A 25,031-nucleotide genomic window follows, 5' to 3' on the forward strand; every position below is an offset into this window, starting at 1 on the left:
TAAATCAGGAATATAGTTCTTCTCTTTATTCCAGTTTTTTGAGTTTTAAAAATTTGAGTTGTTCGGTTTTTTTTAGTTTTTGTGTCCCTTCTATGAAGCAAGTCGTAGAGCTTGCACCATCCAAAACCAAAGAATAATAGTAGTTGGTCAAGTTTCAGTGATTTCTAGGTGACGTAAATTCCAATTGGAACTCGTTAAAGTAAATTCGATAAAATAGCCAAAATATGGGTCAGGGCCAAGTTGCCGGTTGCCGAAAACTTTGTTACTCAGCAACTTCGGCAAATGTCAATTTTTCTTTTCGGAAACCTCTACAACTTCTGATATTAAATGTCATTTACACATTTTTCTCAAAGAAAAACTGAATTTAGTCAATTTTCATAAAGTTTGTATCAAAAATAAGTATTGCAAGCTTGCGTAAGGATTTTTAAATCACACAAAAAATTATGAACCCGTGTTCCTTTTCCTCCATTTTCTCTAACATCATTCTATTGAGCTGCTTGATCTTGAGTATGTGCCTGAGCATATCGATGCTTTTGTTCTGGATAAATCAAATATCTGATGGGTCTCGTCACGAAAATGTCAAGGAACATTGCGACGAAATAGGCGAGAAGAGCGGTTGAAATGGCGGTGTACATCTGAAAACAAAAGGAACACCTGTGTTAAATGAAGGGAAATTGATGGAGAATTGAGTGAGAGTGGGGTAGTACATTTTTCGGGTCATTTGAGATTGTTGATTTGTCATTTTATTTGTGAAGAAATACACACCTGTACCCTACATTTGTCTTTTCACTTTTTCTTTCACTTTTTGTCACACCTTTTTCGGATAATGATTGAAATAGAAAAAGAGAGAAAAGGGATCTGAAATTTTAAATTCAAGTTTCGAAATCTCCGGTAAAAGTCTGAACTTTCGGCACATTGTCCAAAAGTTTCAAATCAATTTAGGAAGCATCGCATGAATAAAAAGTGTGTATATTTTGGCGGAGGGGGTGTCATGCCAATCACACATCAATCTGATACTCCCTTCCGTTCTTCAACTCATCAATAATTCAATTCTCTTGTGCTTTGCCGAAAAAAGAAGAAAGAGACCTACCGTACTCCAATGTGTTGCGTATGCGGGTTTATTGAGGGACGAGAAGAAATATAGAATGATTGGCTCAGCGACGACAAGTGCAATCCAGGTGACTTTGGACAATGGAGCAAATACTCTCCATTCGAGAAGAGCATTCAGCCATTCTGGAAAATTGGGAAAACTTGGATTTTGTATACAGGAATATATTTACTTATACTTATAGTATATCCAACGTAACCAAATACCAAAATAAAAGAATCTAAACATTTCTAAACATTTCAAAATATCCGACCAAAGTTTTGGTATATTGCCAATTTTTTTCAGAAAATTTAATCTTAAATGAAAACTGAGTAATTAACTGTTTGAAACATTTTAATTTAAAAATTTCAAAGCTTTTCTGAAAAGTTTTTCTATGGCAAACTAGCACAGTGAAGTTCCATTTTTAGCAAGGCTTTTCAATATTTTTAGAATTTCAGCAAAAATAATCATATTGTTAAAACTCAACCCAATTTTTTTTAAAGCATTTTACTTTTTATAATAAAACACCCTTACTAAAAGCACCATGATGACAGAGATAAACGAATGAGAGCAACGCAAATGACCACATCGGACGATGAAGTGCTGCGTAGGATGCATTCATGATTTCAAAGTTAGAAACCCAGGCATATGCTGAATATGGGAATGCTCCAACAAATGGAACAACTGCAAATGCAATGCATATGATTGCCAGCAATTTGTGCATACACTGAAAGCTTGAACAATGTTTTAAAATGTTATAATTCATTGAAATTCAAAGCTAAAAATCTTTAAAACGAGTTTATGAAAATACGGAAATACAAGTATTGCACTTTGAAAAATTCTTCTAAATTTTATGTTGTCATTCAACCATTTTTTACTTTAATTAATTGACATTTAGGTTACTCTAATTTGTTTTAAATTGTTATATTTCAAATTTCCAAATTTCAAGCCAACTTACATAAGAAAGCCCAGATTCCCGGAGCTCATCAGAAGCCGTAGCACATCCAATTCCAAAAATGAATCCCAAACAATAATTGCTACTTCTGGCAAATAATGAGAGCAACAACTGATCGAATACTGCATACACTTTTGTTAGTCTGCATTTAATTTTTTAAAAATTAGTACACAAATTAGTGAAGCTTACGGTACTGGCTCCAGAGTAAGCATGGGAGCTGGTGGAAGTTCTTGACTGTATGCTCTTACAAATGAGAATATGATTGAAGATCCAAAAACTGTGTAGGCAAATAGCTGAAGTACGGTTGTTTAAAGAGCTTGATTTTAAAATCTGGGTACCTGAGTCAACAATGGATACTTGGAAGACAGAAAGATGACAAAAATGAGAATAGCATAATACTGTGCTTCCATGGAAATAACATATCCAATATCAACACAAGTGTCAGTGACATTGAACCAATTATTAATGAAAAGAATATTCTTCCACCAACCAGACCCACAACGATTCACTGTATCAGTATGAATCCACATGGGACCCGATGAGACTCCAGGGAAGATTACATACATGAATAGGACACACACGATGTATGCAGGCCAGAATCTGGGATTTTAAATGAATATTTTGGTTGGAAAATGTCAGGGAAACGTTGCTAGATGTAATTTTTATACATTTTCAAGCCTTAAAAAATTATGTCTAGGCTTAGGTTGTCTTTTTAAAATTTTATCTTGACATAACTTTTTTAAAAGCATTTTTCTGGCGAGTATGAGCTAGTCCCGGTAAAACGCCTAATAAAAACACATCAAAATTTTGGAACTACATTGTATGAAGTATTCCAAAAATATCAAACCTGAATAATCTCATGAGAATATAATCGAATGCAGAACGAAGAGTCAATATATTTCCAAACAACAAATATGTTGTGTAGAATGCTGAAAGTGCAAGAAGACCGTCGATTTGATACGAGTAATTATTGACAATATGCATTGGAAATGATGATACTCCTTCGAATGCGAATGCCACGTTTTCTGGAAATATTCAATATCTGAGTACGGTAAAAGTTGCATGTAAGTAGGCAATACTTTTTTGTTCATAACAATTATATTTTACAGTTTCTAAATCAATCTACGCTTGGCTGGAATTTTTGCTTCGGTTTTTTTAAAAAGAAAATTTACGATTTTTGAAAAAAAAAAGGTTGTTTGAGTTTCTATAATTATTTCAAATATATTGATTACTGAAATAATTGAAATCTCACCAATATAAGGAAGCATGAAATTGTATACCATTCCACTGACAATTGTGAAAAAGAGCAAAAACTCCAATCCGTGTACAACATGAAGATTCGGAGACTCTCTTCTCGTCGAAAACGTTCTTTTTGCATTATCAGGAATTGAGAAACATGAGAGAATGCTGTCATTTGAAGATGTTTGAAATGTGGCAACTGCCTGTGGAACAATCCAAACCATCAGGATTATTAATAGCAAAACAGTGACAAATGACCAGCGATTTTGAGATTCGCATTCAACTTTCAGATTATACGGGAGATAGACTGCAATATTTATGGAATTGTTTTCAAAATTAAGTTCAGCTTATAGTTAGTTTTTTCTTTTTGTTCGGGACAAAGAAATCATTCAACAAAAAAAGAACTTGACTAACTCGATGAAACCGTTGTCAAATCAGCAACAGAACAAGCGGATGGGAAGCAGACACCAAGAATAATCGATAACGGATCAGTTTGAGGGCATCCTGATTCGACTCCAGCGTCTGGAACTTCCATTTCAATACGACAATATTGACCGTCAAATGATCCATCGCTGTAAAAAAAGTTTCAAAAACGAACAAAAGTTTGATTTGGCTATGAAAGTCATAAATTCAAAATACTTTTCGGAAATTCGCCAAACAAATTTCTTTAACTTTGAAAATAATTATAGGCATAATTTGGAAAATGTAAATTTTGTCGAGAGCTCGAAAAATTTTTGAAATTAAAACTTAAGGATTTCACTAACCTTGCAAGTGCGGCACAAAGTTCATAATCTCCGAGCCAATAGTAATTTCCATCAGTGATACCTGCAGCAGGTTTTCCCAGTGAATCAAACCCTGGAAATTATTTTAATTCAATATTTTTATATTATGAAAGTTTCATACACTTGAGTACCCATCCGTTATTAGCTTTTTGATAAGCACATTTTGAGCATTGTTCTTGCTCACTCAACGATTTATTGGCAATTGATTGACATCCTCCGAAGGTGTCTGAAACTCATAGGAATGTAAATAGACATTCGATTTATCTCGAAGCAAAAGAAACAGAGATGTTTCCTAAAAAGTCAAAAAAATCCTGCCTCATCCCCGCCTGCCTACGAGCCTGCCTGCCTCCTATTAAATTATATAATACCGAACAAATTTTAACAGCGCCTGTCTGTCTACCTACAAAATGGCTTACTTGTGCCTACAAACATGCCCAATGCCAATGTACATATTATTTCAGGTAGGCTTGAAGACGTGCCTGCCTGCCTAAAATTTCTGTTAGATTACTAACCACTCCGTTATCCACAGATTTCAAAAGCTTATTGGAAAATCTTTGGATACAAAAAAAAACCCTTTTTTACCCTACCTGTCCATCTATCCGCTGAGCAGAAAATTTTTTCAAATTGCTTTTTACACGAATCCATCACTGGTAATTCCTTCGAAGCATTGCAAAACTTTGGCATTTTCTCCAAATCCAAATTCTTTCCACCTAGTTTTGGAAGCTTGTACTGATCCAATGGTCTTGGTCGTGGCGGAGTACGAAAATGGCACAATGTGCAAGAAAGAGCCAGTTGGCACAGTGCCAAGGTGATGAGGAACGTCCTCATCTCTGAAAAACACAAAAAAATCTATTGAAAAGAATTAAAGAAAATGTTTCAATTAAAATGGCAACCACTTGACACTTTCACTTGTGAATGTGTTTCAGTGTTCCCAATAAAAATGAGAGAAAAAAAGACGGAGAAATGACAAATTTGATAAGAATCTCTGTTCTTTTTTATTTTCTTTTTTTCGATTAATGATTAGTGTTCGGAAATTGCACGTCGTTTGTTCATTAGCGGTAGAGGCGACACAGGGCGCCTCTTCCAGCCCTCTTAGCGCCCTTATGTGGAATTTCTAATGAAAATAGTTTTCAAATGAGAAATTTGAAGATTTTAATAGGCAAAGAATAGATTTTAATCAAAAATAATTTTAGATATACACCTAGAACTCCTAGGAAATCTTCGAAATTTCTAAAACAACGAAATTCAAATACTAGACTATAATTTGTTTTATAATGTGTGAAATTGAAGGCAACGTTGTTCTTGTTCTTGAATGAGAAGAAAGTTTATTGACTGATATAATTTGATAAGAATTTGATTGGCATTCAAGTGATTTTTTTCAAAATAATGGAGAGGAATAAGACAGATTTGCAAAGTGGAATTTTTGGAGAAAAAGGTTCAGATCGTTGTAATATAATATACAGTAGCCGGTCTCGACACGATCGAAAGTTGTAAAGAAGAGTGTGCGCTTTCAAGAAAGATTTCAAACTTTTGTTGCTGCGGGATATTTATAGTTTTTTCATAGTTTTTTGATAAAAAATAATTTTAATTGATTTATTCATTTAAAACTTGAATAGGACAAAAACACGCGTATTTCAATTCAAAAAAAATCGTGAAACAACTATGAAAAATCGAAAAAAAAATTCTGCAGCAATAAGAGTTTAAAATTACAGTAGTCTTTAAAGGCGCATGCCTTTTTGTAACCGTATTTTTGGTACGCTTGGGGGTCATAAATGCAGAGTGTGTAATTGTGATAAATCAATCAAAAACTGAAAAACAATTTCCAAAACATTGTTATGAATCATTCTTTTTTTTTCAGCGAAAAAAAATCAATGTTTCCTTTCTCAGTCCTAGAACAGCTTGACATTCATTGATTAAAAATTATATAAAAAAGCGAAAATCGTCTGTAAAAGTGTCATTCTGCACATTGCGCCGAATTAGAATAGAATGATAGTGTATAACATTCAAATGTCTAACTGTATGCGTATCCGAATCTCTGCCACAATTGTTATCATTACAGATTGTGACAGTGTTAAAGTGCATGAAACGATAATTTGGAGACAAATTGAATAGGAACTTGAGGGATTAAAAGTTAAAGAAGTTAACTTTTTGCAGAAGGAAGAAATCAATAAAAAAGCAAAATGACAAAATATTTGTTTCGGGAACAGTTCTTTCCTCTTTTACCATACCAAATGAGGGAACAAGAGGTCATTCATGACCAAGTCACTGTTTTTAACTGATGAGACGCAGACATTTACATCCTCCGTGTTAATGGGATTGCCAATTGACCTATCGCAATAATTAGTACATGTGTTAACTCTTCTTTCGGTGATATTTATGTGATAATGAAAGAACTCCGCCACTTTTCAATTTAATTCTCTCAATGTGGCATAGAAACAGAAAAATATTAAACTCAATTTTTTTTAAAGAATTCACGTAAAACAATTTTTTAAAACATTCACGTTTACGGTAAAAAGTTGTATTTAAAAACAATCGATTTCACTTTTTCTGTCATTCCCAAGTTTGTTCGGATAATCGATAAACCAGATCATCAAAGCATATCATGGATCCATCAAGTGAAAACAATTCGCCAATGGTATCTCCAAACGATGATAAAATTGTGAAAATTACTGTAAGCAGTGTGATGCAAGGAGTTAAACAGGTATGTATTCGCGAAATTTGAGTGAAAAGAATCAGCTCTTTTTATAGATTGTGGTGGAAATGAAAGATAAAGAAACAGTTAGCATTCTCAAAAATCGAATTGAACAAGAAACCGAGGTTTTGACCAATCGACAGGTTTTGCTTTTCAAAGGAATGGAGCTCAAGGATAATAACAAAACAATGACTGATTGTGGAATTAATTCTGATGCAAAAATCACGATGAATGTTAAAATGAGCACAGGAATTGTTACGTAAGTGAACCCAAAAAAGGACACAAAAAATGCTGATAATAATGTCTGAATTTCAGCAATCCTACTACAACTGACATTTTACTCATGATGCCACCAATTTTCCCAACTAACCAAGACCAACTGAGAAAGGAGATCAAAGGAATGCATACGGTACATCGTAAACCAAAGAAGATGAGTGGCATAGATGCAAATGCAAGTCTTTGGACACCGGAGAAGCAAATGGAAAATGAGTTCACTAGAAATCGAATGAAAACTTTGCTTCGCCGTAAGAAACACGCACCAATCTTGTCTGGAACACCGGTTGATTCTGAAATCGGATCTGCGCAAACGTGAGTTTTTGGAATGTTTCTCTGAAATACCGTGAAACGCTTGAATATTCAAAAAGCAGTTTTATACAAAGTAATTCCAGATTCTCGCCGGTTGCAACTCCTCCCGGAGAGTTGTCTTCGCCGTCTACAGTTTCATCTCATGTCAGCTCTGGAAGTGAACCGGAAAGTGATGCCGAGGTTGTTACCGAAAAAGAACTCAAGGTAATATGCCAGTTAAGCAGCAGACATTTGGCGGCATTATCCAGAAGGTGTGCGCCTTTAACATGTACAGTAACCCGCTCAAGTTATTTTACTATTTTCAAACACTCAAATGTGTGAAAGTATTTTTTAAATTTTCGGGAGGACTAATCAAGTTAGAAATTGCATATTTTCCCAAAAATAACGAGGAGTGGGTTACTGTACTTTTTAAAGACGCGCACTTATTTTTTTCTGCTTCGATTAAAAATTTCTGAAAAGTTTATTAGTGGCAAGAGTTTTGCGTGAAAAATATGAAATCTACGAAGATTTATTTTATTATATTACAGCTCTTCTTCGATCCACCTGAAACAATTGAGGAACACAAACAATGCCGCCGTTCGATGGTTCTTGCTCCGAGCAGCGAAGAAGAATTGCTTGAGAACTTGAAAAAATTCGAAGCGGAGAGAAAGACCAAGTGTAATGTAAGTGTTTCTATTGTATTTGAAATCAAAATAAAATCAAATTTCAGACTTGTTTCAAGAAGCTCTCCGCAGCTCAACAGACCATGCATTGCAAGTGTCTTAGAATCTTCTGTGATCGTCATCGTCATCCAAAGAATCATACATGTGTGATTGACTACAAGCAGGATGGACGGAACAAATTGAAGAAGAATAACTCGAAAGTTGGAGATGGCGGATGGAGAAAAGCCAAGTTTGAATCATAGGAAAAGAAGAATTAGGAATTAGAAGAACTCGGTTTTTACAAAATGAAAGAAATATGATTTTGAATGAATTAGTTTACTCGATTTTAAACATGAATCAATTCCACTAAAGACTTTATCTTGAAAATAACATTTGAATCATGGTTTCAGCAAAAACTTTCGACCACGGCAGGACTCGAACCTGCAATCCCCAGATTCGAAGTCTGGTGCCTTATCCATTAGGCCACGCGGCCACGAGAGCAGCACACCTCGAAAGGATATCAAATAGCAGGCACCACACTCCAACAGTCAACGCTCTCTCGGTGTTGTCTCTTAATGGTTAAGCAATTCGGCGTCTTGTAAATTTATAACTTATTTCTGGAATTTTTTATAAACTAGACTCCGAGATTCCTTGCATCAAATGCGACTCTTGGTTCTGGCACGACAGAAACTTTTCAACTACCGTACCTGTGAATACGGTAGGCTTATTAGTTTTTGCAACTTTCACAGGTTTTTCTTTCTTTTCTTGAAATAGTTTTAAATTCAAAAATATTTAACAACTAGGAAACGAAGAAACATCAATTATATTTAAATAGAAACCTAGACATATGTATTCAAACCCAGAATTCGGAAAAGGTTTAGTCGAGTCTTGCTAGTTCACTTTCCTTCTGTATTCGCCATGTATTGCAAAACCAAAAATTTAAAATCTTCTTCAATTATTCATTTTATCCAAATCCAAATCCATCTTATAGAACACATCACCTCTCATTTCTAAAATAAAAACGAAAAATGTGTCTACAAAAAACTGTTTGGAATGGTGAACTGCTTATGAAAAACGTGGCACAACATGGGAGGTGCACAAAAGGAGACAAAAAATAATGAGAACAAGAGTGGACGAGATCCAACAAAATGTGGACACCAAACTTGTACAAGTACAAAAACGTTTTAGGGACAATCTGATGTAAAATTGAGTGGGAGATGGAATTGAAAATGAGTGTACCCTTATAAAACTTTTCGCATTTTCGAGAGATCCTCTACGCATCCGACGGGATGCAAGAAATTCTCTACGAAGGTGTTTATACAAACTTTCCGAAGGGATTTGGGTAGATGTGAGGGGAAGAACAAGTGAAAAACCAGCTTACAAGAAAAGGGGAGGAAGAGAGAACAGTGTGTTCTAAAAGGCGGTAGGTTGGGGGAAAAGAAGTGAAATCATTGAGAATGGAGTTCTGATGAACTAAAAATGCAAATCATTCTGAATTCACTGAAGTTCGCTTTACAATCTATCGAGGTTCACTCGAGCAGCGGGGACCAATATATAAACACGTCGAAGATGCGTCAATATAACAAAACTTGGAACATAATTAGAAAAGTAAAAATTAAAAAAAAGGAAACAAACTTATTATGGGGCATTACGGAAACTATCAAGGGATCACCAACAAAGGTTGTGGGGGGACACCCCGCTGTTTTTTTCGATTTCAGTGAAATGCCGAACAACAAAAAACCGAAGAAAATAGCGACGGTAAAGCGAAATTTTGATGGGACACGAGGGAGAAAAGGACCAGAAAGAGATGGGATTATATGAACAAGAGAGAAGAAAAAAATAATACGAATACATGACTATGTGTACCCGCTTGGTGGATGGTAAGCGATAAACATGGTTGAATATATGTGAAGGTAGGAAAAACAAAAAAAAAGTTGCTATTATGAACTAGGGAATTAAACCCATATTTCTACTTTGGAACAGCTGTTAACTGTTTCTCGAGATCTTCCAGAGACATTGGACGGACCGACGATGGAATTCGATCTCCGGACCCTGAAAAAGTTAAATTAGCAAAAAATTAGAAAATTTTAGCACGAACCAGTGAATTGAGATCCCTGAACTCCAACCGATGCCAGCAGCTTCTCAAGCGGAGTTTGAATTGGCCCGACCTGCAAATTGGATATACTAATAGGCAAACGTTTCGATTTAAGCACCTGTGACAGCTCGGATGGAACCACAGGTTGGTGTTGTTGCTGATTATGACTGGGTCCCTGTCTCTCTTGCATGTTAGCCATCTAAAATTGAAAATATAATTTTGTATTGATTTAAAAAACGAGTACCTGGGCTTGCTGTTGTTGCATTTGAGCTATCTTTGCCATCAACATGTGCTGTTGTTGAGCACGGGACATCATCATCTTGAGGTGCTGCATTTGAGCTTGCTGGTGTTGAGCCATCAGCATTTGAACATTTGGTGGAAGTTGCTGCTGTGGATGTTGCTGTTGTCCGTTAACAACGCCGTTTCCGCGTGCCCATCCGACTCCAGAATTCATTGCCTGCACCATATTGGCATAGTTCTGCTGCATGTGCAATTTCTTCAGTTGGTTCATGGCATCAGATTGATTATGAGCGTCGGAAGTCTCTTGGTTGCTCTCTGGCGGGCTCTGACTCGTCTTTTCTTTCTTCTGATCAGCATTTGAGGAGCTCTTCTGCAATTGCCGCTGCACAGACGCAGGTATCATAGCAGGAGTGCGACCTTTGTGTTGATGATGCTGTTGTTGTTGCTGATGCTGCTGGATGTTCTGATGCTGTTGTTGAAGACTAACGAAAGTGAGAGTCTGAGACTGTAGGAAAGCCTTGTTACGCATGGATGCCATACGAAGTTGCTCATCTGAAAAATAATTCAATCATGAAATGTATTCAAAAATGCTTAACATACGAAGCTGTGGTGGAAGCTGCTGCCCATTGTTTGCACGAATTGCAGCATTGACTGCTTCTTGAAGTTGATTCTCGACATAGGCATTCAAAATCACTGGATTCTGTGCGAAGCTTGCAAGAAGGCTTGGATCTGCGATAATTTGCATTCCAGGATGAACCATAGGGTGATGCAAATGTTGTTGATGCTGTGGACCTCCATTTGGTGGTGTTGGTTGTCTATGATGATGTATGTGCTGACCAGACTCTGCTTGCTGTTTGGCGAATTTTTGCAGATGTTGCAGAAGTTGTGCTTGTTGTGATGGATCTTGCAATGGACTGACTTTTGAAGGTTCCTTTGACTCCATGCCTTTCTCCAAATCTTCCAACCGCATTCCTCCTTTTATATCACCAGCTCCAGAAGATGAAGCGTTGTTATCACCACCACTATGACCGAAAAGTCTTGCAAGCATTGGATTAGCCACGTTTTCATCGTTTCCGCCTCCAACTGACGAAAGCATAGCGTCCAATTCAGGGGACTTGTTCTTCTTTGCGAAGAACCGACTGAGACGACTAGTTCCTCCAGCAGTTTCCTCACTCTTGTGCGCCCAAGCCATATCGTCGCCATCGATCTTTCTTGATGTTTTTTGAATGTCAAGACATCCCAGAAGAGCCGCGAGTTCCTGATCCGTAGCCGGAAGAGCTCCTCCTCCCGAAGAAGAATAAGCAATTGCTGGATCGTCAATAGGTTCAGAAGTCTTGAGACCAGTTGATGACGGACGGGATCCAACGCACTCCACTGGCTCCGGAGCTTTCACAGCTTCTTTCTCCTTCTTTTCCTTTGGATTCTTTTTGTTCTTCACTTCTGAAAAGAATAACATTATAAAATAAATAGGAGACATTAGGAATACTTTTTGGTTCATCAAATCCGCGCAACTCAATCATATCGTCCATTGTAGTGGGACCGTCAGCCCATTCTGGCAGCTTCTCACTTCCGCTCAAGCTCGTAAGGCGTTCCTCTCTGAATTAGAAATATCAGCATTATTTTTAGCTACTACTCAATACTAACCTCCGTGGTGCGAATTTTGCCCCTCGTGTCGTATCCTTTTTCCATTCGGCTCCACGAGTACCACGTTCAAGCTGGTTACCTTTCTGCTGAAAAATGTTTGGTAAAACATGAAACATTATATTTTGAAACTGCGTACGAAGGATGGTTTGAAGTCATTTCCTCTCGAAGCAAATTTATCGGCACCACCGGTACTTCCGTTTCTCCAGTTCTTTCCATGCCCTCCCAATCTTTCGTACTCTCCTGAAAAATAAAGTTTATGATCAAACTCGTATTTCCAAGCTGATTACCGTCACGTCCTTTGTCGTCTGTTGGTGCTTTGCAGCCACTGCTAAATGCTCTCCGTTGTGGAGACAAACCCGTATTTTCATCAGCGCCAGCGCATAACGAATCAATTTTTTTCGACATCGGACGATTTTTAATTCCTTCGATTTCCCAACGGTGTTCAAGCCATTTCAAAGGAGAAAACTTACCATCTTCGCTGAAATTGTATTTTATGCAATTATATTTTGCGTACTGTACCACTAACCCATTGAAATCTTCTGAGAGGTTTTCAGGCCTCGTCATGCTTGCTTTGGTAGTTCTCAGTTCCATCATTCGTTCTCTGGTGTACGCTTTGAACGGTACCGTCGGAAGTGTGCCCCCTCCGAGAAGGGTTGAGACCATTGGGTGTAGGCCTTCGTCGTCTAGATGACTAGTCATATTTACACTGAAAAATCGAATGTCTATGATTAGTTATTCAACAATTAGCATTAAAATCCATCGCAGTCAGAAAAGAAGAGAATGCCAGCTGCGCAAGAACAACGTATCGCAATCGAGTTTATATCGATTTTTTGTTATGTCTAACTAAAAAAACGAAGCATAGCGATTTACCGCGCAGAAACTTATTTTGGCGACCAAAATTGATAAGAAGCAACTGAAAACCCATTAGAGCTGGAAAATACATAAAAGTTCTGGCGCTGCGCACATCTTCAAAAATTTAGCGCCAAAATTTGAATGGATTTGGTTTTGGCCTATTAATTTCCGATTAACGAGAGGTATGACAACTATTATAGCTGAAATGGCAGCTGAAAATGAGACGAATTGCATGCTTTAATTTTATTTTCGCATAATCTGGAAAGACGTCTGAAATAAGCGTAAGAACGAATGAAAACGGGTCTGTTTGAGAGAAGATGTCTCTCACGCGCTGTGACTACGGTAATACGCATTGTGGAGCGTCATGCGGAGTGTATGGCATACACTTGCGACGCAACTCGAGAATTGCAAATTTTAGGACTTTTCCGTGCCTTCTTTTTCCGTTTCCCTCCTATTTTTTCAGCAATTTTTGAAAAAAAATCAATTTTTCAAACAGTTATCCGTTTATTCAAGTGTTTATTAATATCTTATTGCAAACTCATGTGTCGAGTGGAAAATTCCGTCGAATTTTTAGCTTATACTCTCAATTTGTACTGTTAAATTATGTATTCCTATTTTCAGACACAGCTTGGCATCAATCCGCTTCAATCATGGCGGTCGGAAAGAACAATAACAAGATGGGAAAGAAGGGAGGTAAGAAGAAGGCCGTGGATCCATTCTCCCGCAAGGAATGGTACGACATCAAGGCCCCAAACATGTTCAACACCCGCCAGGTAACGTTTTATTTTGTTTTATAATTCTATAAATGCTATTTTCAGGTTGGAAAGACCCTTATCAACAGAACCCAAGGAACTAAGATCGCTTCCGAAGGACTTAAGGGACGTGTCTTCGAGGTTTCACTCGGAGACTTGAACAACTCTGAGGCCGACTTCAGAAAGTTCAAGCTCATCGCTGAAGATGTCCAGGGAAAGAACGTTCTCACCAACTTCCACGCTATGTCGATGACCCACGATAAGTTGTGCTCCATCGTCAAGAAGTGGCATACTCTCATCGAGGCCAACACCGCCGTCAAGACCACTGATGGATACACTCTCCGTGTCTTCGTTATCGCCTTCACCAAGAAGTCCGTCAACCAAGTCAAGAAGACTTCCTACACCAAGACATCCAAGATCCGCAAGATCCGTTCCGAGATGATCGGATGCATCGAAAAGGAGGTATGTAGCAAAAAATAACTAATGAAAGAAAACAAATTTTTTATTGCAGGTCACCGGATGCGACCTTAAGGAGGTTGTCAGCAAGCTCATCCCAGATTCCATCGGAAAAGATATTGAGAAGACCTGCTCCAAGCTCTACCCACTCCAAGAAGTCTACATCCGTAAGGTCAAGATCATCAAGAGACCAAAGGTTGATCTTGGACGTCTTCACGACTTGCACGGAGACTCCATCACCGTTGGAGCCGACGGTGAGAAGGTTGATCGCCCAGACGACTACGAGCCACCAGTCCAACAAGAAGTTTAAGTCTTATAATTTCATTGTTATGTCGCATTGCGATAAATGTTAAAATTAAAAAACTTCAAAAGTAACATACATCATATATATCTGAAAAATACAACTCAATTTTGTTAACGAAATATTTATGAGATCTAAACCCAACAAGCATGATTGGTGTGGACATACGGGATGGGATTGAGAGTGTCAAGCTGGCGCACGGTAGAACAAGATGATGGAAGATTCAGAGAAAAGAATTAGAAAATTGTTTTATTTGGAGTTCCAGTAAAGCGAGGGTAAAGTAGATCGTTTTTATCCAAAAGGATTGCAGATTGCGAAAATGTCAGTGAATTCACATCCCGTCTCACAGCACATATTCATTGTCCGTCCCAAAAGGCTGCCACCGCCGTCGTTGTAGTTTTCTGAAACACTCCTGCGTCGACGGCGCATTGGGCAAATCAAGTTGAAAGCGTCAAGGAATGAGGCACCACCTGTAAAATAACGACTTTAGACATTGAATTCCTAGAAATTAGAGTTATTTTTTGAATCAAAAAGCTAACTTCTTTCTATAATTCCTAAAATGAATTACCTGGTGGGCATAATTTCAGCGAACCGTGTTTGGCACGTGGTGGTCGGATAGTGTCCCGAGTGATTGGAGCCGGTCTAGAAAACAGCCCGAATGCGGCTACAGCAGCCATCAAAGACAGTAAAAGGAGTACCCCTCTGGTCGAGAACATTTGGATCACAGATACTCGCTTATGCCAACCGCGAGAAGCGAGTAACCGATTCTGAAATTAAAGATTTTTATTAAATTTTAGTTTTTAGAATTATAAGTAATTGAGAATTGTAGCATAACTAGATCCAGAAAAGTATTGTACGTATTTAAAGAATTTTGCAAAATGGGCGGAGTTTGAACACAGATGACAGCGGGAAATTGAATTTTTTAGACTTGAGCTTTTCGAACACTTAAAGCTGTTGTTGTTTCTCACATGAAATTCTTCTCCCACAATGCAAAGAGAAGCGTTAATTTCCGGGTTGGCGGATCCATTTTTAAAATGTCTTAATCGAAAACTTGTGAACGTGAACGAATTTTTGGATGAAAAAAGAAAAAAAAGAAAGGAGAGAGAGAGAATTTTCAAAGCAAAAAAATACAACTTTTTCGTCCGTCTTCAGTGTTTTTAAACACAGAATAGAGAGTTGATTAGATGCCGGATGACCAACACGTCATCTCTACAATTTTTTTTTCAAATCTCTTTTTAACCTAGTTTTTGATGTTAAAAAGCGAAGAAAAATAATGAAAATTTCAGATGTTTCAGGTTCAGAAGAAACTTTACTGCCGGATATTAACAGTTATTTTATTAATTTTCATAGTTTTTCCTATTATGGAGACGTAGAAAATTTCATTTTTTTAAATGGAGATGCAAGCGCGCTCCAATACCAAAGTAAAGTTGTTCGTGATTTTTTGTTATTTTCTTTCCGAAATTGATGAAATAAATTAAAATGAATTGTAAAAATTATTTCGGCGTAAAATCATTGAAAACAGAGGAAAGTATAAGAAAAATACGAAAAATGTATGACAATTAACAAAATTTTGAATTCATGGCTTTGTCGCCAAATACCTAACGAGACCCAGCTGTTAGAGGCGGAGCGTTTTGATTTGGCGTTAGAGCGCATTTGCATATTGTGTTCAAAATGCATTTTTAATGTGAATTTTGTGTTTCTACGATACCTAAATTGTGAACTACTAGAGAAAAAAGGAGGCGATTTACAAAATTTTTTCTGAAAATTCCGTAGAATTTTCTGAAGAAAAGCACTAAGAAATCCTTGAAATAAAAAAAAACGCAAGGACGTCATGATTTCCGAAGAGACCAAATAATAATAATTTCCCATGAGTTGCTTGTTTTTGCGTCCTGTTCATTAATGATTCTTGCGATCTCGATTGGTGCGGAAGTTTCATGGGAACATAGATCAAATGTTTTCAAATGTTCAAATAATTCCAGTGCACATTTTACACAATAATTTTGGAAAAGTTCTAAACTTTTTGAAAAATTGTAAAACAAGAAAACATAAAAGTAAAGTGAAAACTGGTGGGAAACTTGCATCTCGTTTATTATATACAAGCACTGTTTCTATGGCTTTTGTCGTAAAAGTTTTCAAAAGTTTTTCTGACAACTTTATGTGAATTTAGTAGTCGTTGGCAACATGGACACGTGGATTTATACTTTTTTTGTAAGCATGGAAGTTTTGTCACATAAGTGGGAAAATTTTTCAGAACTGCAGTAATTCGTCAATTACCAAAAGGTTACCAATGGAAATGAAAGCACAGAGATCGAAGTAATCCAAAAAATAATTTCACGAAATCGTACATTTTTGACATTTTCCGAAAATCCCTAGACGTCGAAAATCTCAAGAAAATCTTTGGGATCTTTATTTAAATTTTTCAGATTAAAAAAAATGTACCACGGGCTTTCAAACTCTATAATTTATAAAACGGAAAAATGTCCGCCCCTGTGTCTACAGGGTGGGCCAAAAGTATGGTAACACATGAAGCGCTCTTTTACATGAGCTTTTTGCGCGACGGCCACGTCATACGTACATTCTTCTATCGAATACTGATAGCTGAATAAATTTCCTTCAATTTGACTCAAAATTTGTAATGTTTCCCAATAAGGTGCGATCTTTATCACCTCGACAATTTGGCGAACCCTTTCGAAAAAACGGTGATTTGGCACGCGGCACTTCCCACACAAACACACCTCCCACGCACGCCAATAATTTTGAGATGTATGATTTTTATGTTAAATTTAAAGTTAAAGAAGTGAAGAAGCGTTTTTAATTGTTTTTGTAGCATATAAAAATTTTCTCTGTCGACACTGGCGCCTAGCAAGAACCTTTGAATATTTCATGAATTCAACTTTGCGAAATTGACTCAGTTTTTTTGGTTTCGCAAGGCGTAACGACCCACAAAATCATCCGAGCTCAATTTTCTAAAAAACTTCTGGAAAGTCAGGTCAAAACGTCTCGAAAAATACTAAAATGAATTTTTCTGCATACTGCTACTCGCCGCTCACATCCATCTTTCTGGCGACTATGACATTCAAGACTTAACCTACTGCCGCAGTCCATGACAGAAATACCGTGATAGAAATTATTTGGATTTTTGTTTTTAAAGAATCTCTAGACCAAGAGCATTCTTTGAACTATAAAAACTTGTAAGACACTTGATGGATTCCTCGAGAAAAATGTAGAAATCTCGCAGAATGCCGACTTGCGTGCCATAAAGGTCGTGATCTCAAAAGTTCTGAAGGCCTGCAGCGATGCGGATGGGAATATTTTGAAAATTCAAAACGTTCATCTGGTCAGTATTTTATGGAGAACAAAACTTGTACAAATTGATGTAATAACTCTCTCCACTAGTAAAGTTATAGAGCTGCAAACGTGTTACCATACTTTTGGCCCACCCTGTATTTACGCAGCTCGTGTACTCTCTGAGAAGAAGTTGTAATTTAAATTTTGATAGGATTTTACAGTTTTCTTAATAAAGTTTTTGATTTTTAACATTTTATATACTGCTTCAGAGAAAGTTCTATATATATTTTTCGGAAAACTACTGGAAAAATATTCCTGTTGAAACATTTTTGGTATTTTTAAAATTTTAAATGTATCGATTTGCACCGAAAGCCGAGAATCAAAATACAATTTTAATATTAAATACAAAAATCGCTAAGAAAAATGCTTCAAAGTGAAGAATTTTAGTAAAAAACTGAATACCCTGTGAAAAATAAATACACACTTCTCCTCGGGGAGTACACTAGCTCCGTAAATCGACACAGGGCCGAACGTATGACGTCATGCAAGTTTTCAATAAAATGTAGTGTATAGATTTGCGTTATAGTGTTTGCACAGTTCAATGGAGCGCCCTTTCTTGACAGAAAATATTTGAAATTCATTTTTCAAAATTGAAACTGAGTCATCAGAACAATGCGGAAAGAAAATGAGACTAATAGCCACTTACGACGTGTTCCCAGTCAAAAGAAAAATGTGAAAACAAGAAGAAAACTGGGTAGGCGGAGTAGGAGAAGGAAATATTCAATTTTTTGTTATACTTGTGCAAAGTGGACGTCCGGAGAAGGAAAATGTAATCGAAAAGTTTCGTTTTCTTGGCAAAATACAATTTTTATTGTTGTTGTTCCACATCAATTTTTCTCATCATATGGTACAACTTTTTCAAATTGAGGAGGATATGACATCACTTGGAAAAAGTTCAATTCGAGCATCTGACGGCACAAAAATTGTTTTTTTTTACTGAAAAAAATTTGGCAAAGATAAACTAGAATCGATCTGAAGTAAACATTTTTTCGAGAAATGTATAGAAATTTCATATGTTTGAAAAATATTTAGAATACAACTTACAGAAAAAACATATTTTGGCAGGCTAAAAACATTTCAAAAAATTATTTCAGAAGTTTTACTATGATATGCTGATATTTTAAACCATGGAAATATGTTCAAGTAATGTGCACAGTGATCATAATAGATGCCTAGAGAAGTTTACAGTTTATTTCAAATAGATCTTGCGACTATTTGTAGTTTTCCGAACATTTTTTTATTATTTTCAATAAAGGAGCGAAAACTTAGTTTTCACTTATCATAATTCTGGAAGTCGACCAAAAAAATGCTCTACGATTTTTTTTTAATTGATTACGTTTCCATTGTTTGTATTCAAAAACTGTAGGGGTTCGAACCTCTAGATTTCATTCAAAAAATCACTTTTTGTAAAATTTGGCAGTTTACCAAAATTGACTGAAAATTTTTAAAAATCTAAATATTTTTGCTCCGCATTAAAAAACAACGAACTCTCCAAAAAATCCAAAATTGTATCATAAACTTTTTCCTCGCAGCGATACTGAATAAATATTTTTGCGTTTGTGTTAAAAGTACAAAGTTACGATTTTTGGTTAAGTTCTTGGAAAATTTATTGTTTGATTTAGATTTGATTATACTATTTTCTCTTTTAAAAGAAAATTATGCTTCCTGGTATTAATCTAACTTTTATACTTTTAGAGAACTGGACTTTTTGGACAAAACAATTTTATTTTCCAAAAAAAAAAAAGATTCTGAGTAAATATAATTTTTGGTGATCTTTTTTGTTGCAAAATACAAAAAATTACGTCATATTCAAAAATTCCGGGATAAATAGAAATATGAGCTAATGTGGGAACATAACTCAGTTTGAAATGTAGTCTTGCAGATTGTGGTTGTGCAAATTTTAAAATATGACGTCATATCGTTTTAAAAACGGTAAAACTATTTGAATTTATTTATTTTATTTATTTATTTATTTATTTATTTAATACGATTCCATACGAATCGTGTCATAAGAGAAAATAATACACATAAAATCAAATACATATTACAATAAATCAATAATTTCAAAACAAACTTTGTTTAAAAAAACATCTAAAACTCGAGTTCTTGTTTTTTTTGCTCATAAAACGAAAAAATTATTTTTCAGCTATCTAAATAAGTGATTATTTTTTAAAATTAAAGGCTTTTTTTTCAATAAAAACCTTTAATTCTTTAGGAAATTCCAGAAAAAAACTTAAAAACTGGAACTTGTAGAAGTTGCCAGAAATCAAGACGCTCTCAAACTAAATTAGAGCTCAAGTTGTCTAGACCGTCTAGACCTATTTGCAATTTATTAAAGCATCAGAAAATCTTTTTCAAAGTTTGAAATAATGAATAAAGTTAGAAGTATTGTGCCAAGTGGCGCTTTATTTATTTTTTCTAAGAAAATGAGAGATTTAACGAGTCAGCAACAAATGAGATGTATACCCAAAATCTTATTCTCGGGTTCTGCGGCGAACAAAACAACTACAGAACCTATAGTTTTCAATTTGTTAAAACATTTTAAAGTGGTTTGAACAATTTTTAACTAAAAAAAACAAAAAAAATTGATGAAAACGGGAAAATAAAAGAGATACTGTAGTTGGAAAGTTTTAGCCGTGGTAGGACCAATTTTATTATATTTTCTCAATATATTCTATGTCACAAACACCGAATTCAGAAGAAAACAGTCCTTACAAAGGGAAAATTCGTCATTCTAAGAAAATTAGGATACAAAATAGGATAACTCAAAGTGTGAAGATGAAGAATATGATGAGGGAGAATAAAGAAAGGAAACATGAATATTTAATAAGAGAAAATTAAATAAAAAAGGTTTAAATTGTCTTTATAAGTGAGTAAAAGTGGAAAAAGCTTCAACTTCTTCGTCTTCTTCTTGAGTTTCTTCAAAGTTAGAGTCTTCTAATTGGAGCTCAACGCGCATCCGTTTGAAGCTCTCTCAAGCATCCGCCAATTTACAACAAAGAGAGATGCCCGCGCTATCTGGGATGGGAAGAAATAGTGTTGGATTGAGAGAGACGCAGACAAGATCAGATGACGTGACAATGTGAATAGACAAATGATTACAGTAGGGGTTAGAGGCAGAGAAACTCAGGAAAAACTAACTGAATCACTTCCTGAATTACAAATTTTATTTCTCATCTTTTATTTTTTGCTGCTTTGCCGCCTTTTTTGTTGATATTTTAGAGATTTTTCAAGCATATATTAGCTCCCAAGGGAAATTTGAAACGTTCGATTAAAATCTAGGATCACGGAGCATTATTTTTGCACGTTCTTTAGAATGAAAAAGTACAAAAATAACTAGATTCTGATTGAACATTGATAATCTGAAATTCATTCGTTTAGGGCATTATAAAATTTTTAAAAGCTAGAAGCCTCGCTAAATTGCATATTTTCAAACTGGCGTATCTTGAAAAATTATCTTGAAAAAAAAACAAATTGATCAAAAATATTTTTTCTTTTTTCAGCAAAGATTTCATTACAAAATACAAGTTACATGTTGAGTTTCACAGAGTCAAAGACATGTTACCAAAAGTCACCAAAAACTTGCAGAACTTTTTTATTGTATCTGTCGTAACCCAATATCTATTGAAATTCGGAACAAGAATTTTGTTGAACAGTGATTGAAAAATATTTGGCAACATTTTATCAATTTTAGGTTTTTTGATATTTCCATGTTTAGCCAAGTTACAGACCTTTTTTCGAAAAAATCCAATTTCGCCAATAAATCTCTTCATTTCCAACGTAGAAACTTGAAATTTGGAAGAAACATCATCATTTTCATTACTCTATCAGGTTCCATTAAAAAATTTCAAAAAACCATGTTCATCTCGAAAATCGTCATCCGCTCCGAAAAACGAAATCGGACTTTTGCTTCCGGAAAATGACAAAAAATGAAATTGAGATATTGGGGTCGAAATATGTATTTTTAGAATGCTGAGAACACTTCATTTACGAATTTCATGTTCATTTCTCATGAATTATGGTTTCAAACGACCTGAAATTAAAGCCTGAACCTAAAATCATTCTCACGTGACATTTTTTTCAACAGGGAAGCCGATCAGCTCAATTGTTCTAAGCTTTCTAAATTTATAAATGTCACGTGATAATGAATTTAGGTTCAGGCTTTAATTTCAGGTCGTTTGAAACCATAATTCATGAGAAATGAACATGAAATTCGTAAATGGCATGTTCTCAGCTTTCTAAAAATATATTTTTCGACTCCAATATCTCAATTTTATTTTTTGTCATTTTCCGGAATGCAAAAGTCCGTCTCGAGGCGTCGCCCAAGTCTCACCCAAGTCTTGCCTATTTCTTACCCAATTTATACCTGTGTGTTGAACTTTGATCGCATTACCCGTTGTGCCGAAGTCTTACCTGCTGAGCCATGATGGTCGCGCGGAACGATGCACACTAGTAATAATATATAGTACCAGCCGTGGACCGCACCTACGGCGCGCCCCCGACTTTTTTGAGAAAACACATTAGATATACGGTGTCTATCGCGGACCTCGATCGATGTCTGCTGCGCATTTAGCATAAGGTTTCCCAAAATTTCGTTGCTCTGATCAGAGATCAAACTACATAGGGACAGAAGGACACGCGCTTTATATATAGTAAATGATAATATATAGTACTCATACTCTAATAAATATTTATTGGGGAAGTATCAGACATATCTGATTGATACGGTATTCTCACATACCTTATTTCATTCGTTTTCAAGTGTGCTCTCTAAGGGTTCTAAGTTCAGAATTTACAGAATTACAGTAATTCATGTTTGTTTCATGTCTTTCAATAACGGTCAATTTTATAAGAGTTTACATTTCAAAGGAACAGTTCAGTCTTAGAAAAATTCGATCCATTGGATTGACTGTCTATTATTTTACTATTGGACTTATTAGGAATCATCTTGAAGATACCTTTTCTTTCTTTTTATTTTTAGATAAATTATATGGTTTATTAGACAAAATGGCAATAAAAATCAAACTTTGTTCGTACATTTTTAAACAAAGTTAGCCACCAGAGAAAAATGTTTAGAATTGGCCTTTGAAGGGACAAGTTTTCCAGTCAATACTTTCAATTACATTGAAATTCTTCTATTTTAAATACAAATTACTCAAAAGACAAAGTGTCGATTTACGCTAAACATTGCGCATGCGGGATTTCGGAACCTTGTTCGTTCTTTACATCTGCAGACTTGGGTAAGAAGTTGGCAAAACTTGGCTAAGGCTTGGGTACGACTCGGGTGAGGGAGTTTACACTAGAATTGTTGAAGTTGGGTAAGACTTTGGCAAACTTTGGGTTAGAAGTTGGCAAAAGTTGGGTAAGAAGCTGAAAAGGCCCAAACTTGGGGAAGAAGTTGCCGGGAATTGCCGAGTTGGAAATGAAGAGATTTATTGGCGAAATTGGATTTTTTCAAAAAAAAGGTCTGTAACTTGGCTAAACATGGAAATATCAAAAAAACTAAAAATGATAAATGTTGCCAAATATTTTTCAATCACTATTCAATAAAATTTTTCTTGTGATATCCAATGGTTGTTGGGTTATAACAGGTACAACAAAAAAGTTCAGAAAGTTTTTGGTGACTTTTGGTAAAATGTATTTGACTCTGTGCAACTCAACATATAACTTCTATTTTGAAATAAAAATAATTCGAAAGAAATAATTTTTAATCAATATAGAAATTGTTTTCTGTTACGAGACACTACTCCAAATTTAAGCCTTTGAAAATCGTTTCTGTGACTTTTGCTGCATAGTACATACGTTCCGCAATTTGCACAGTAACTTTTTTTTGTTCAAAACTAAAATTAAGGAACTATACAAAACAAGGAATATAGAAATGAAAGAAAGAAAATATCCAATTTCATATTGAATCTTCATTTTTCTTTAAATCCCTGGTCTTTGCGGTGTGGAGAAGACGGAAGGACCGACCAATTAAATAGCGGAATCTGATGTCATTATTTCTTGTTTTTAAATTTTAGAATTTCAACCTTCATGCTCGAACTTATTCGTATAAATGAAGTGTTTGCTAAATTAAATTTTAAAAAAAACTTCAAATTTTAATATTGAATTTAAGCTATAAAAAGCCAATGAAAAGTGTTGCAAAATAAATTATAGAAATAAGAAATTGCCTTTGAGCCCAAAACTTGCTAATAAAATATTGTAGAGATAATAAAATATCAAATTGAATAGAAGGGCAGGCAGGCATAAGGCAGGTATGAGCGCCTGGAGCAGTCATATAACCTGACAAGTTCTGATTCTAGTCTTTTCAGTCATATAACCTGACAAGTTATATGTCGGAAAAGACTAGAATCAGAATTATAAAAACTAGATTTCAAAAAATCAAACACGATTTTTTTTTGCAAAAAAGTAAATATTTTCAAATTTGCAAAAAATTGATGGCTACTGAGAAATATGAAATCGTTTGCACATCATCGTAAAAATGTCATGAGAAATAGGAAAAGAAGAAAGTTTTGATGAATTTCAGAAATAAAATAACATTTCTTTTCTATTTTTGGCTCTATATAGCATATCGAAATTTATTTAAAAAATCCGAAAATTGTTCGAACTTGAGACCAAAAAACAAAAAAATCTAGTACGTGCCTCATGCTTGTCTATGCAGGAACTTGTAGGCATACGGCAGGCATATGCGAAGTATGCAGTCAGGTATTTGTGCACAAATTTGTGTGGTTAAGAGGCTTCTTTCTATTTATTTTTCCCAATTTTAATGATTATAGAATAGTTGGAACTGGATATAACCTAAAAAGGTTTTAAAATGTTATTCAAAAAGTATAAGGAACCAAATGAAACTTTCAAAACTGACGAATTCGTATCAACCAAAAATCTGAATAATATTATCTTTCAAATATCAGCTTAGAAATGTAGGCGTACCATCGTCAGCAGTTCATATCTCATCTAAGTAGATAATCGTATTAAAACAAGGATGAACTTTTCCAATCATTTTTCGATTGGTGTCTAGACTTTTAAGACGGTTACAGAAATTATTAGGCCTTTTGAAAGCGCGAAGCCTCGTCCAGAAACCGTCTTGGTCGGGTTACCTGCATCTTTGTGACTGCTCGAAGGGCTTAACGCGGACTGCAGCAAAATATGGCAGACTTGTAGGCTTGAAAACGTGCCTACTTGACATTAAAAAGTTTTACTATGTATACGACGAAAAAGGTATATTTCAATGTGATCATATGTACGTTTTCAAAGAATATTACTAGTTGCAAATTAGTTTTTCTCTCAATGATTTCCCCACTCTCAACAACAAATGACACTTGTAAATGGAATTCTAAGAATTTGGTGGATTGATTAATCATG

At 35.4% G+C, this 25,031-nt stretch overlaps 5 protein-coding genes and 3 non-coding genes across 9 annotated transcripts; 3 read left to right on the forward strand and 5 right to left on the reverse strand.

Annotated features, from left to right (window-relative positions):
- Nucleotides 1-348: 348 nt before the first annotated feature.
- On the reverse strand, nt 349-4,893 carry ndg-4 (Nose resistant-to-fluoxetine protein N-terminal domain-containing protein). 2 transcript variants are annotated; one of them, NM_001027448.4, is made up of 12 exons: nt 4,651-4,893; nt 4,185-4,289; nt 4,046-4,136; nt 3,696-3,853; nt 3,295-3,588; nt 2,890-3,067; nt 2,381-2,642; nt 2,232-2,335; nt 2,046-2,184; nt 1,622-1,814; nt 1,091-1,233; nt 349-635 (listed from the first exon to the last, which is right to left on the reverse strand). In NM_001027448.4, the coding sequence occupies exons 1-12, from the start codon at nt 4,889-4,891 to the stop codon at nt 486-488; spliced, it is 2,058 nt and encodes a 685-aa protein (NP_001022619.1). In that variant the 5' UTR covers nt 4,892-4,893; the 3' UTR covers nt 349-485. The 2 variants fall into 2 exon arrangements, with proteins under 2 accessions (NP_001022619.1, NP_001022618.1); NM_001027447.8 differs by having other exon boundaries at nt 350-635; nt 1,616-1,814.
- Nucleotides 4,894-6,626: 1,733 nt separating this feature from the next.
- Nucleotides 6,627-8,324, forward strand: mstr-2 (Ubiquitin-like domain-containing protein). The gene is made up of 6 exons (NM_065507.9): nt 6,627-6,764; nt 6,812-7,014; nt 7,071-7,343; nt 7,424-7,544; nt 7,868-8,002; nt 8,050-8,324. The coding sequence occupies exons 1-6, from the start codon at nt 6,666-6,668 to the stop codon at nt 8,242-8,244; spliced, it is 1,026 nt and encodes a 341-aa protein (NP_497908.1). The 5' UTR covers nt 6,627-6,665; the 3' UTR covers nt 8,245-8,324.
- A 77-nt stretch (nt 8,325-8,401) lies between these two features.
- Nucleotides 8,402-8,474, reverse strand: F56F3.t1. The gene has a single exon. It is a non-coding gene; the product is annotated as a tRNA-Arg (tRNA).
- Nucleotides 8,475-8,918: 444 nt separating this feature from the next.
- ifet-1 (Translational repressor ifet-1) lies at nt 8,919-12,666 on the reverse strand. The gene is made up of 10 exons (NM_001384075.3): nt 12,487-12,666; nt 12,248-12,438; nt 12,097-12,200; nt 11,961-12,046; nt 11,803-11,912; nt 10,917-11,756; nt 10,321-10,868; nt 10,195-10,275; nt 10,080-10,149; nt 8,919-10,033 (listed from the first exon to the last, which is right to left on the reverse strand). The coding sequence occupies exons 1-10, from the start codon at nt 12,657-12,659 to the stop codon at nt 9,951-9,953; spliced, it is 2,286 nt and encodes a 761-aa protein (NP_001369844.1). The 5' UTR covers nt 12,660-12,666; the 3' UTR covers nt 8,919-9,950.
- Nucleotides 12,667-13,029: 363 nt separating this feature from the next.
- Nucleotides 13,030-13,173, reverse strand: F56F3.11. Its single transcript, NR_052252.1, has one exon. It is a non-coding gene; the product is annotated as an Unclassified non-coding RNA F56F3.11 (non-coding RNA).
- Nucleotides 13,092-13,298, forward strand: F56F3.10. Its single transcript, NR_052253.1, has one exon. It is a non-coding gene; the product is annotated as an Unclassified non-coding RNA F56F3.10 (non-coding RNA).
- A 135-nt stretch (nt 13,299-13,433) lies between these two features.
- rps-3A (Small ribosomal subunit protein eS1) lies at nt 13,434-14,392 on the forward strand. Its single transcript, NM_065509.9, has 3 exons — nt 13,434-13,585; nt 13,631-14,026; nt 14,076-14,392. The coding sequence occupies exons 1-3, from the start codon at nt 13,463-13,465 to the stop codon at nt 14,328-14,330; spliced, it is 774 nt and encodes a 257-aa protein (NP_497910.1). The 5' UTR covers nt 13,434-13,462; the 3' UTR covers nt 14,331-14,392.
- A 41-nt stretch (nt 14,393-14,433) lies between these two features.
- Nucleotides 14,434-15,088, reverse strand: ins-17 (Insulin-like peptide 17). The gene is made up of 2 exons (NM_065510.8): nt 14,890-15,088; nt 14,434-14,791 (listed from the first exon to the last, which is right to left on the reverse strand). Exons 1-2 carry the CDS (start codon nt 15,035-15,037, stop codon nt 14,613-14,615), a joined length of 327 nt encoding a protein of 108 aa, NP_497911.1. The 5' UTR covers nt 15,038-15,088; the 3' UTR covers nt 14,434-14,612.
- Between the last annotated feature and the right edge of the window lie 9,943 nt (nt 15,089-25,031).

The sequence above is a fragment of the Caenorhabditis elegans genome, chromosome III, assembly GCF_000002985.6.
Source record: "Caenorhabditis elegans chromosome III".
NCBI lineage: Eukaryota > Metazoa > Nematoda > Chromadorea > Rhabditida > Rhabditidae > Caenorhabditis > Caenorhabditis elegans.